This window comes from Acipenser ruthenus, chromosome 6 (assembly GCF_902713425.1).
Source record: "Acipenser ruthenus chromosome 6, fAciRut3.2 maternal haplotype, whole genome shotgun sequence".
NCBI classification, from domain to species: Eukaryota; Metazoa; Chordata; class Actinopteri; order Acipenseriformes; family Acipenseridae; genus Acipenser; species Acipenser ruthenus.
In genome coordinates, this window is record NC_081194.1 from 14,797,481 (window position 1) to 14,811,858 (window position 14,378).

The 14,378-nt window shown below is 39.6% G+C and overlaps 1 protein-coding gene across 1 annotated transcript in view; it reads right to left on the reverse strand.

Annotated features, from left to right (window-relative positions):
* LOC117410665 (lysophosphatidylserine lipase ABHD12-like) overlaps positions 1-14,378 on the reverse strand; it is a 34,114-nt gene that overhangs the window by 14,932 nt on the left and 4,804 nt on the right. The window contains exon 3 of the mRNA XM_034017384.3: positions 4,423-4,544. Coding sequence (XP_033873275.3) covers positions 4,423-4,544 — 122 coding nt within the window. The remainder of the gene's footprint in view (positions 1-4,422; positions 4,545-14,378) is intronic.

Below are 14,378 nucleotides of genomic sequence, written 5' to 3' on the forward strand. Positions count from 1 at the left end.
GTTTAGCAGCAGTTTAAGGGTTGAAGCTCCTGAGATTCGGTTACTGGAGGAGCATGTGTGGGTATAAATTACCAAACCCCCTTCCACAGTATACTGCCTCTGTGTAAATACTTAAAGCAGGGAATGTATCATTTACCAGAGGTTCAGAACACAATAGGTATATTTTAAAAGACAAGTAGCGCTACAGTTTATATGGATGTCTACCTTTACAATGCCAGTGAAAAGGTTACGTTTTTCTAAGTATCTATGAACTGTGAAAACATTAGCTGTGCATTTCACAGACCCAGATTAGTTCCAATCAAGGACTAGTGTCTAGACTTCAATAGCTTATACAGCTGTATAATCATCCCTGCTGGGGGTAACAAAGCCCCTAACACACACTGATATGATGCTCCATGGCACAAACGTTTTCAGGTTGCCCATGTCCACAGTCAAGATATAACTGTATAATACCATTACAATTTTGACAGCAATAAATAGGTAAAAACACGATAGATTAAGAAGCTTGAGGGGATTTGTTTACAGTAATATGTTGTGCTGAAGATTCATTTTCTCCATGATCTCCAAACGCATGTTAAAACAGAACCCCATCCACTCAACTATTAAACCATAATGTAGATAAAACTGGCCAAGACGTACTTTACTAGCTTTTAAAAATCATCTTGCACTGTACATGAAGCAACCACATCAGTTTCATTGTGACAATTTCTCAAGAGACAATGGGACAGCTTACATCATCCATATTCTGTGAAAAAACACCAAGAGAACCTCAATACAATACTTGTTGTTTGATGAATTAAAAACATTGCTCTAGGAACCTACTGTAATAACAGGTTCAAAGCTGCAATATCATGGTATTAAAGTCTTGCTCTACCGGTTAAAATGAACAAAATAATTAAAGGATTTTCTATTTGGTATTTTCCTTAGTTAAGAACGGACTGGTAGTAGCATTTGGTATGCAAATCAATTTAAGGGGAAAGTGGCTCCAGTTTGTAATAATATTCAAGAAGAAGTAATAATGATCAGTAATAGAGCCAGTTGGAGAATTAGGAAAATTGCTGATTTGTATAACAGTGATATTCTTATGTCCTTTGAAAAGCTAATAGATAAATTTGGGATCCTGCACAAACATTTTAATACTTACAATTGTGTAGTTTCATTTACTCAATGCAAGGTCATTCCCTTCTCCAGCTGGCACTGTCAACTTTGAAAACCGCCACTCTTAAATCACTGCCATGGGAGGGGACAGGTTTCCAAACTATATAACATAATAGTTGCTAAATCAAAGGAGACTTCTGGAGACCAGACGAATCGCTTGAAGTAAGGACCTGGCTGAAGACATTTCCACAATTGACTGGAGTGAGATATGCTCCAAAGCCCAGTTTCAAACGATTAATACTCATTATAAATTGCTGCAGTACAATTGGATTATGCAAACATATATTACACCATCCAAACTCCATTGATTTAATTAGGATATTCCTGATAACGGTGTTAAATGTGAGTTGGAAAGGGGCACTTTATTTCATTGCCTATGGGTATGTCCTGAAATTCAGGAATTCTGGTGTGAGGTTATTGCCTCATATTCCTAAACTGTATACTCAGTGTTTACCCTGAGGACTCTGATCTGGATACTAAGGACAGGAAAATGATAGACTTATGCTTGCTTCACGCAATGATTGCGTTGTATTGGAAAGATATGAACAGATATGAACTAGTTTGAGAATGTAAAGACACATAATACTAGTTAATTATAGATATCCTGCTGTATGTGTGTTATATTGTTCAAGCATTGCACTACATATCTCCTATAAGCCTTTAGAAGACATGACAGTAGAACCTGAATGACTAGGATTTGCAAAATAATAATGGTGATGGAAAGTTGCCCAGCGGTCCAAACAGTTTGAATAACTTGGGAGTCACTCAGTAAGAATGTGTTCTTTTAATCCCAGTGATGTTTATTTCCCTTTTGTCTCAGTTTGTTTTTTGTTTGGTTTTGTTTTTGAGGGGGGTGGGGTCTTATTTCATTTATTATTATTATTATTATTATTATTATTATTATTATTATTATTATTATTATTATTATTATTATTATTATTATTATTAATAATAATAATAATAATAATAATAATAATAATAATAATAATAATAATAATAATAATAATAATAATTTGTCTTTAATTCACTGTATTCCAGAATTAATGTTTTTGTATAATCTGTTTTGAAATGTTAAAATGAAAAATTGTCAATAAATACAGGTTTAAAAAAAAAAAAAAAGAAGAATGATCAGTAAGAGTATTTTGATTGATTTAGTGCTTCTTGCTGTGTGTGTGTGAGCTTGCAGTTGCATACTGTTTTCTCTGCCTGGAGCACCACAGTGGTGCCAGACAGCAATATTCTTAATGAGCTACATTTCTTCAGTGAGAATCATAAGATGTATTACAGGGCTGGCTTTCTGACTTTCAGTCCAGGACAAATCAAGTATAAGCAGCTACTGTGACTCACTAAATGACAATTACAGTTCATGGTCGTGCTTTAGCCATATTATATAATATATCCAGCCTTCCAGGAAAATGACAGACTCCATTATCACCATTTGTCACCTCTTACACAGAACAAATGGGGAAAATGACAGAAATCTCTCTCTGGTTTATCTTAGAAAACACTATTAAAAACAGATACAGTGTAAAGAACAAACAAAAGTGAGATATTTTTAAATATGATAAAGAAGCTTTATACCCCAAACAAGGCTGGTAAATGCACATTCACAGCCTTTGTTAGAAAACAGTACAGCTTACACTTCAATGAAACAGCATTCATCTCATAATCCAGTAAACCAGGGATAAACAGGGAAAACATTGAATATTTAAGAGTGGGTTTTGTTCAGCAAAGTAGACTGCAGTATTGTCTAGTGCTTCACAGGTCACAATATATACTACAGTACATGTACTCTATAAGCATGTAAAAACGCTCCAAAATCTTCTTTTTATGTTGTTGCTTTCTCTTATAGGAAGCATAACACTGTAGGGTAAATGATTTTAGATCACCAGCTATAAATTGCCAAATTGGAAGGAAGCAGTATAACGAGTACACTAGAAACAATTATTATCTGCATGTATTCATTTAAAATAAGCTATCTTGTAAGATGGGCAGCAGTGTGGAGTAGTGGTTAGGGCTCTGGACTCTTGACCGGAGGGTTGTGGGTTCAATCCCTGGTGGGTGACACTGCTGCTGTACCCTTGAGCAAGGTACTTTACCTAGATTGCTCCAGTAAAAACACAACTGTATAAATGGGCAATTGTATGTAAAAATAATGTGTAAAAAAAAAAAAAAAATGTAATAATAATTATATATCTTGTAACAATTGTAAGTCGCCCTGGATAAGGGCATCTGCTAAGAAATAAATAATAATAATAAATTATTATTATTATTATTATTATTATTGTCATTGCATTATGACACTTGCATTGTGACCTTATACAAAAAGCACTAATGCACATTGTTTTACCTAATATCTATGACAAATGGCATCTAATTAGAAATGTGTGCGGGTGGCTGGAATATTGCTGACTGCAGCCATTTGTCTTTGTGCGCAAGATTAGAAGTGCAGAGGCATTTAAAATGTAACTGCAGTGAGGGAAGGAATAGCGGATCAGTTTCATTTACAGATGCAAAACAAGCATAGAGGTCACAGGCTTAAACCAGCAATGGGGATGTTTTCTGATACAAAACCAACATCTTCAGAGTTACCTGAAAACAAAGCATCAAATCAGATACCAGTAGATAAACTGAATCCAGTAGACAGAGGAACACCAACCCAAAGGACATACAGTACTAGTGTGCAGACACATCATGAAATTCAAACATCTGCAACTAAAATACATATTTAATGTGACTGACTGTTCCCAAACTAAAATATACAGAACACTAAACTGGAATTGCAACTAGAAGAAACAGAAAAGACTAATCAACCTGGAAAAAAAAGTTCTATAAATCTTAATTGCCTTGACAGCAAATACAGTTTCATTGCATCCCTAAATGTACAGAACTCTTTCCACACTATTAAATTATACAATTCTAACAGTATGCAGATCAGCATCCTCTTGTAGTAAGATTTTATTCTCCTGGTCTACCAGTGTTGCTCATGTTACTAAGATTGTGGCAGCTTCTTCTTTTTTGACAGTCTAGTTGTGGAATGCTTACTGGATGATCCCCCACTGAAATGAATAGGATGACTATTGTTGCCATATTATAATTAGCATTAGCGTCTTGACCTGAGTGTGCATAAGTAGATAATTCACACATGCTACAACAAGTATGAGCATGCAGTTTCCAAGATACAGTACTGTAGGTCTCTGCTGCTGTTAGTCATATGAAGAAATATATACGTGTCTGTAACAAGAGGTTTATATATCTACTCACCAAAGTTTAGAAATACCAGTTTGGCCTGAATGGCAGGGCAGAGTTTTATTATGAATGGAATGGCTATGTACAGTCCAATCACCCAGATGAGAAGCCTCTTTAATCGGGAGAACAGAACATTCCTGAAGGAGAGAAAGAGAAGATAGGAGACATTAGAAGAGCTGCCCGACGTTATGCTTTGACACCATACCAGATGCTGCCTGGAGAGGTATATTTGATTACATTGGATGTTATTTGTGCACAACAACAAATAACGATAGTGTTACTTCATAAGGTTCATTGAAGGCAAAAAACACAATACAAAGTAAATATGTTTAATAGTTAAATGTACAGTAGCAGGGATGGAAATAAGACTCCCATTGCTTAGCAGGTTCACCCATTCCAGGTTTTAATACAAGCTTGATTAACCACAGTGTATAGGTAAAAAGCTCAGATGTGTTATTAAATTCTTAACAAAAATCAGGATTGGATTAAACTGCTATGCAATTCGAGCCTTATTTCCATCCCTGAGTAGAGACTATATTTTCTGTGTGTGTGTTAAATCACGCTAATCAGGGATCTCTTTCCTCCAATGTCCATAGTTTTCCCAACAGCCAAGCAAAGATAGCAGAACATTTGCAAAACTCTGCAAGTACCACAGAGGGACAGAGGAAGTTGGCTGTTCAAGATCTTTTAAGAGTTTACACAGCTTCCCTATTCTTTCAGACAAGCAATAAATGGGTTATATCGATTCGATTCGTTTTGGTTATTGGTAAAAGAACCCAGAAGGACCTGTATTGTGAATATACGTGAGTGTTTGTTTGTTTTGTCTATTTGTTGTTTGTTATTATTAGACAGCTAACACATTCCGGAGCTGTCGCCAGAGGCCAGCACAAACTCGGAACAGCACTGCACTCGTATCACCATAAACTGTATTTGTACCACAATCACTAATTCATGTACTAAAAGACTTGTGTATGTTTTGTGTTTAATGTGGGGATACAATAAACAGGACTATTATTTCGGGACCAACCCCAGGATTATAAAGTACACGCCAGCTTTATTGTTTATTGTTAGTTTGCCGACAGTCACTAGACAGACACCTAATAAAACAAACCTTTGCACCTGGATTATAATTGTCTGTCTGTTCCTTGATCACCTGAACCTGCACGCTATTAACCCCACTGTCACAGGGGCTCATGTCTAACTTGCTATAGCAAAACAGAAAGACATGTAGTGATCTAGTCCTGTAAGTCTTCTGATTTGTTACTGAAATTCCCTACTTCCTTACAGGAGAACTGTGCCGATAAGGTGGTTTGTATATGATTGACATCCAAGTTGCTGTCTAATCAGCACTGTTTACCTCTACCCACTCAGACAGTGTTAGATCTGAAACAAACAACACATTGAAATGATCACATTAAATGACAAAGACAAGCCTCCAGAATTTGTCATGGTGTTCCAATAAAGTCTAATAAAAACAAATATATTCCAAATATACACCCTAGATGTAACTGGATATACATTATCTCCATAGCTTCTGTTCAGTGTGTGGCTTCCTGTCAGACTAGAATCATTTTCAAAATCAGATTAAAATACAAATATCTGTTCTCCAATTTATTTTTTACATATATGCATGATTTGACCCATAGAATTACATCGGCTGTACTTTGTAATGTACCTTGCAACAAACCCAGTGCAGTTGGCATCATTTTGCTAAGAAGCAGTCTAAGACTGACTTAGTATAGGGACTGTATTGCCATCTCACCTTCAGCTGACATCCAAGATTCCCTGGCTTGGGCACTGTGGGAGGCTTGGAACTGAAGATTCCTAATCTGTAGCCAACAAAGGGATTGTTTCCAGCACTGTCAAACTTTTATGAACAGTTAGTAAACTTACTAAACAGAAAGGTGTCAACCAAAAGAAACAATCACTTATAAATCCAAACGACTGAAGTCAGTCACTCACAGACAGGCCATGGCTCTTGTGTTGCCCGGAAATGTAGCCTGTGCATTAAGAAGTGTCCCAAATTCAAGGTGATGCCTCGGTGCCAAGCCTTTGGGACAGTAATCAGTGCCAAGGAATCAGACTGTAGTAGGATCAGGAAGAGAAAACAAATCTACAGAGGTCACAGCAAGCTGGGAGCAAGATCACAATGACTTACAAACGGACTTCCGGTTTTCACTGCACTCACAAATGTTTGTTTGTTTTTTACAAAATGACAGAACCCACCAGCAAGTTTCACTACGATTGTAAAATGGATGTAAAAAGGCAAGTTTTAACTGACGTATACAGTAGCCATCAACTACGTCGCCCATGGTGTAATTTACAGGGAAGCTTACTAGTCTCTTGGTGAGTTCCCCTACTAAATTTATGAGTCCATTACAGCATTACATGCTAGTTGTTTTAGATGTTGCCTCTCATGGATAAGTGCTGTAAGAATACGGGATAGAACAAAGATGTAAGCTTGAGGAGCAAACATAAACATTATAGGGATCAGGGCAGATAATACCAATATCAATGCTGTGATAATGAGCAGCATTGGCTATCCACAATTCATTAGAATGTTGTTGTTGTTGTTGTTTTTATTTTATTTTATTAACACTTGTCAGGAACCACTTAGGGTTTATTGGAAGGATAAATAACACTGCACCTGAGGTTGTGCTGGTAATGCAGACAGATTGCAAGTTTAATTTAGGGGACCTAACCCGATGACATTCTACATGTCAGTCAAGTTCAAGGGTCTTTGTCGTCAATGTTCATGATGGGGGGGTTGCCTACAGTATAGTATAGTTTTGAAAACAGAAATATCCTTGGTTTACATTTGCTAATTAAACCACAGTTTCGACTTGTGTTTTCTCTTCCTTAGAGGAAAGCTTACATCGTTGTTTACATTGCTCCCTCAAGTTTTTACAATTTCAGCATTTCTAACAAACAGTACTAGCTTGGACAGATCAGAAATGCCGATCAGACCCCCGTATTTTTTACATGTCAAGCAATACCACAGTTAACAAATTGGGAGAAAAACAGGTGTGAGTAATCACGACTGGAAATGAGAAGCAACACATTTCTATAATGCTCTGTGTGATAGCAGATGGCCGCAAACCGTCCTCCATATGCGTAATTGAGGTTGTATCTTTGTAAATGCATATTTACTTGATGTTTTATTTTTTCCTCAAATTGAGGGTGGGAAATTTGGGCTGCATCTTAAATTCAAGGGAATCTTAAATTCAAAGGAATATGGTTTGTATCTGTATGCGGCTAACATTTTGTTCAATTTAGCTCTTTATTGTACCAATGAAAGGTCTTTATTATATGTACAATACAAACAGGCTAATGAGGTCCCCATCGCACTTCCCCCAACAGGCTTCTTGTGTGTCATATTCCCCAGGCCATCAAGGCAAAAAAACAAAAAGCCATCTACTGCATCAAAAGCAAACCACAAAGACAGTAAAACAAAGGAACATATGCTTTGCAAAGCATGGGAAACAAACCCAGAAAATCTATTGTTTTGTCATGATGTTGGCTCTTTTCTCTTATCATAGACATGTACAAGCAGATCCCCGCTAATACTGAATATACACTACGGGCAGGTTGACAATTACAATCGCACTCAATAAAAAAAGGAAACGACAGTACCCTAACACTTATTATTTAGATGCTCTAAAATGCGGCTGAATAAATGGTGTTTGATTAGAAGATGATTTACAATTGGTCTTGTTCATTCAAGAGACTAACACTGGTTATGCTGTTTCAAGAAAAAAAAGCCCCTATACTTTAAAATGTTAAAGTCTAGTGGTTGTTGTCTATACTCTTAAATGCATGTAATTGCTGTTGTTTTTAATAGCATCTGTGTATTCAGTAAGGAACCAGTAAATGTGTGTTCCAATTCCCCCTCTTACTGGTCACCAGCAACATACAGGGTGATCTATCTACAGATACAGTGCCCATAGTAAGTATTCACCCCCCTTGGACGTTTTCACAGTTTGTTGTGTTACAACCTGAAATCTTGATACATTTAAATTATTGTGAAACAACAGTTAATGAAAAATACAAAAACTGAAATGTCTTGGTTAGATAAGTATTCACCACCTTGAGTCAATACTTGGTAGAAGCACCTTTGGCAGCAATTACAGCTGTGAGTCTTTTGGGGTAAGTCTCTACCAGATTTGCACATCTGGAACGTGCAATATTCGCCCATTCTTCTTGGCAAAAATGTTCAAGCTCTGTCAATCGTTGGTGGACAGCAATCTTCAAGTCTTGCCACAGTTTCTCAATCGGATTCAAGCCCGGGCTTTGACTGGGCCACTCTAGGACATTCACTTTCTTGTTTTTAAGCCACTCCAGTGTCGCTTTGGCTGTGTGCTTGGGGTCATTGTCCTGCTGAAAGGTGAATCTCCATCCCAGTCTTAGGTCTTTTGCAGTCTGAAGCAGGTTTTCCTCAAGGATTTGCCTGTATTTAGCTCCATCCATTTTGCCCTCTCCCTGACAAGATTCCCAGTCCCTGCCAATGAAAAGCATCCCCATAGCATGATGCTGCCACCACCATGCTTCACAGTAGGGATGGTGTTACCTGGGTGATGTGCTGTGTTGGGTTTGCGCCAGACATAACACTTTGCATTTAGGCCTTTCAGAGTTGTCATTGGCCTCTTGCTGGCTTCTCTGACCAATGCCCTTCTTACCCGGCTGCTCAGTTTGGGAGGACGGCCTGCTCTAAGCAGATTCTAGGTGGTGCCGTATACCTTCCACTTCTTAATGATCGACTTGACTGTACTCCAAGGGATATTCAATGCCTTTGAAATCTTTTTAGCAGAAATAAAATAACAAAATTAAGGAAATAGGAGACCTGATAAAAGCGTTGGTGATGTTGAGTGCTGCACAAAAAGAGGCCAACAGGGTAATGAGACAAGAGTTGGGGTTGCACAGCCACAAGTGTAATTGTTTTATTTAATTTAATTGATGTCACCTGCCTGTAATCAGCAGACAGGTATTTAAACAGTAATCAAATGCTTGAACTAGGCAGTCTGTGTGAAGGCAAGAGGTAAAAGAACAAGGTACTGTGTAAACCTTTGTGTGTATATATAGACACACACACTGATGCACAAAAGAAATGCAACACTCTGGTCTAATAGATATCAAACAAAAAACTGCAAATGTGAACAAAACTACAGATCAAAGACTCATGATAAGTTTTCAATATGAAACGTGACACCCTGTCAAAATAAAAACATTACAAAGTTAGTATCTGGTATGACCTCCCTGAGCATTAACACAATCCTCGCAGCGTTGACGCATAGACCTGATCAGCCTCTGGATAGCCCCTGGATAGTGGCATGTTCCGCCACTCTTCCTGTGCAGCTGCAGCCAACTGCCGAAGGTTGGCTGGTCGCAGTTGTCTCCTGTGGATGGCACGAGTGATTTGGTCCCACAGATGTTCTATTGGTCTCAGGTCAGGAGAAAAAGCTGGGGCCACGGCAAGACCTTGACATTGTTTTCTTGAAGTCATGCAATTGTAACCCTAGCACTGTGTCGTCCTGCATTGTCCTGCTGGAAAATGGACACTTCCGGATTGGCTTGCAGGAACAGAAAAACTGTTGCCTCAAGGACTTCGTCAATGTATCGCTGAGCAGTAAGGTTGCCCTCAATCTGCACCGAAGGCGTTCTTGTGTTAAAGGAAATTCTTCCCCACATTATCACAATTCCACCTCCCCACTGGTTGGCTTGAACAACGCAACAGTCAGCATTACGGTCCTGGGTCCTGGGCCAGTGTGGTGACCCTCTGCATTCCAGGACGTGGCCTGTCCTTCACAGAGCCGGTTTCTCTGGACTAGTCTGCCGATTGTTGAAGCAGAACATCTCATTCTCTGGGCAACTTCTCTCACAGACAAGCCACCTTCAATCATGCCAATAGCAACCAGGCGATCTTCGTTATTCAACGGGGCATGGTCGTATCTTTCGCTGTTCTTGAGTTAATTAAAATCATGTCTTTTCGAATGGCTATTTAAGATTCTTAATCAACTGATTTTGGCAATTTTAACTCAATTCAAATACCAAACACTAAGCATGTGGTGTTTTTATGAAATCATATGACTTGAGCTCAGTATTTTGTTATCCCAAGGAACAATACTACTCAAACAATCAACAAATCTATCTGCGGGCTCCCGAGTGGCGTATCCGGTAAAGGCACTCTGTGTGAAGTGCAGGATGCGCTCTATAGTCTGGGCGTCGCCGGTTCGAGTCCAGGCTATTCCACAGCCGACCGTGGACGGGAGTTCCCAGGGGGCAGCGCACAATTGGCCAAGCGTCGCCCGGGTAGGGGGGAGGGCATAGGTCGGCCAGGGTGTCCTTGGCTTACCGCGAACCAGCAACCCCTGTAGTCTGGCCGGGCGCCTGCGGGCTTGCCTGTAAGCTGCCTGAGAGCTGAGTTGTCCTCCGAAGCTGTAGCTCTTGGGTGGCTGCATGGTGAGTCCGCAGTGTGAAAAAAGTTGTCGGCTGATGGCACACGCTTCGGAGGACAGCGTGTGTTCGTCTTCGCCCTCCCAGGCGTGGTAGCGGTGAGCTGAGCTTCAAAATAATAATTGGCCATTCCAAATTGGGAGAAAATAATAAAAATAATTGGCAATGACTAAATTTATAAAAAATAAATAAAGAAACCTATCTGCTCACTATTTAAAATGTAAATAACACTATGTACGTGCCCAATGAGCTATTGATGTAAAGACTGTTGGGTTTTCATTGTGCATCAGTATATATAATATAATTAGGGCTGTCACTCGATTAAAATCTTTTATCGGTTAACTTATGGGCATTTTCACAGAGCAACGCTCTTTCGGGCCAGTCATTCACATACCTGAAAACACAAGACAGCCGAGATGCATTTCCATCGTCTTAACCAACCATTACAGCTATGTACTTGGCTTCCTGTAATTCTGCTTTTATTCGTTCTGAATCTTGTTAAAGGTACCCGAGAATACTGTGGCTATTGACAAGCGATTGTTTAACATGCTGTCGTAGTCGGAAATCAGAGAAAGTAATTCCACATAATTCTCTATTTGAGGAATTGGTGCCTTCATCGTGCCCTCTGAATGCCAGTTCTTGCTTGCCAAGGTAAACAACAGAATCAATCAAGCGTTTAAGAACCTCACAATGACTTTTTCTTACTTGCTTGTTGTGATGTATTGTATCCCTACGCTTCTGCTCGTCCAGTTGATCAACTGAATGAACAGAAGCATAGGGATACAATACATCTCAACAAGCAAGCAAGAAAAAAATGCTTGATCAATAACGGTCTCTATAATATTAGCAATATTGCGTGAAAGTCAGCTATTCTTACACCGCGCATGCTACCACATTTATGTCCCGCCTCTGCTCACTAATGATTGGACAGTTGCAAAACCAGTGCAGATCTTTTATATTCCCATTGGTTAAACTCACAAGACCTTCAACGGTGTATGTCCCACCTCTGCTCACTCATGATTGGACACCTACATAACAAGGGGCAGATCTTTGACTCTCCCATTTATTAAACCTACTCAAGATCATCAACTATTTATGTCCCGCCTCCGCCCACTTATGATTGGTCTGCCGTGGAGAAAATGCAGATATTTTATTGGTTGATTTTATTTTATATAAAAAAAAAAAAAATTCTGCATGATTAAATTGTAAAAAAAAAAATGAATCTGCGATCAACTCCTTAGTTGATTAATCGATCTGATTAATCTGATAATCGGAGCAGCCCCAATATTCTCCTTCCTCAGGACAATGATCTATGCAGCGATACAACTATAGGCATACAAAAACATGATTTAAGTTAGGAGGAGATAACAGAGTATGTGATACTGCACTGCCCAGAGTGAGTAAACGCCAAGACAGCAACTATACTGAGCATCAAAAGAAACGTATCGCTTATATTTGGATAAAATTCACTAGATGTGATCAAAAAATGACAAACTCTGTTTTAGAGCAGGTGCAGTGATTTTTTTTATTGTGCTGATTAACAACTGACATCACGAAATTGCTGCAAAATGATCTGTCGATCTTGGGCAGGTGTTGTGACTCTTGGTCTCCCAGTTCGTGGCCTGTCATTGACAGAGTGTGTCTGGTTATACCATCTTGCCACAGTATGCTGCCCTGGTCCAGCCTCCAACATGCCGATTGCACGAAGGCGCTGCTCTCTTGACAGACGTGGCATATTGTTTTTTTTCTGTGATTTTCTTTATTGCTTTTATTCAAGCTTGCAATTCAACAGCTGAAATCACTCCATATCCAGTGTCCAATCAACTGTCTCACTAATTAGGTGATTAAGTGCATATGCTTCAGTCAGTCACTCAAGCGTGTCATGGTCAAGGATGAATGATCGAGTGATTAAAAAGAAACCAAAAACATTTCGTCAATGTCCATCATTTATATACCTTATTTTTTTCTAAAATAAATGTATTATAATAGTGATGAGTTTCTTTTGATGCTAGGTATATTAGGGAAGTAAAGGCTTACTAAAGGTCAGGACTGAATGAGTACAAACGCTGTCTTGTAAACCCCAACAAGAAGAGGAACTGAACCACGAGACCTGTATTGAATAAAAGGGGGATATGCAACTGCTGCTCCTACAAAGTAGCTACTTTAAGTCCAGACTTGGAGGCCAAAGGTGGCCCTTAAGCCAGGCAGACTTAACTGGCAGCCAATCTACCATGTTGACAATGTTGATGTTTAACTCTGTAATGCCCATTTCTGTATCACATCTGATACAATGCATAGCCACCACTCTATATTAGTATTTTTGAAATCCAGCCTCACCAGTTTTTCATATGCAGTACATTACGTGTTGCCGGACAGGGAAACAGAATCTATTTACATGCTTGGATTGTGTTTAGCTGTTGCTGTAGACAGGAAGAAAATAGCAATTTTGCTAAGTACAATTGAATCCTTGTTGCTGATGTAACTACATTTGCTGGTTGAAGGAATTAATTTTGTAAAGCATTCAGAGCTGTTGTTGACTGAAGTGAATTTAGATAGCGTGGAAAATGGACCACCTCTAGACCTGTAGGGCAGTATAAATTGACAAACAGTGTCTTAGAACATCTGCCATTCTAATCGCCGACCGTCTAAGAGCCACACGACCAAGGGCAGTCTGAGCTGTGGCAGTCCGAGCGAGGACAGGTAGAGTGAGGACCTTTTCCTTTTCCAAATCTCTCCCATTGATTACTGGAGGCCTCATTCCACACAGCTTTTTGTAGTTGTGTGATCCCATTGAAGTGCACTGCAACTATTTTATTGCTTAAGTATTGTCTTTAGCACAGTTTAGCAGCCGTTAACCAGTTCCCTTCCAAAGTGCGGGTGTGAGGAGAGGCTGTTGGAGAAAATCCGAAACTAGCAGCGCTCTGGAAGACGCCAACTACTAGACAGGTCTGTACCCTCCCCCCACCGCTCCTGCTCCCACTACTACTGTACCTATCTGCCTCACCTGTCCTGCTATGACTGTTTCTCACATCCATGTTATTCTGTCCTCTTGCTCCCGTCCTCTGTCCTCCCTCCGCTGCTGCTCCCCTAACCCCTCTAACCTCATCCCTCTGCCTCTCCCCCCTCCCACTCTCACCCCTCCTGCACTCTCTCTGGTGCCCTCTGAAACTCACTCTTCTGCTAACAAAGCTGATTTCATCTCTGACTTTGCCTCCCACCTCTCCCTCGATTTCCTTGCTCCCACTGAAACCTGGCTCTACGTCCCTGTCCCGTACTCCCTGTCTCACTGGACCATTGCCAATAAACTATTAGAAAACCCTGTGTGAGCCATGCTGGTTAGTGCAGGATTGCCTAACACTTACCAAGAACAGAGCTGACTTTTCTGTTGTTGACATCATTCATCTAGAGGCAGTTTGCAAGTACATTATGTAACATCAGCAACGTTTCTTTTTGCAGAGTAGACACATTTTTACTGTTACTTGACCTTTATTTAGGAAACAGAGCCACAGTAGCTCTTCATT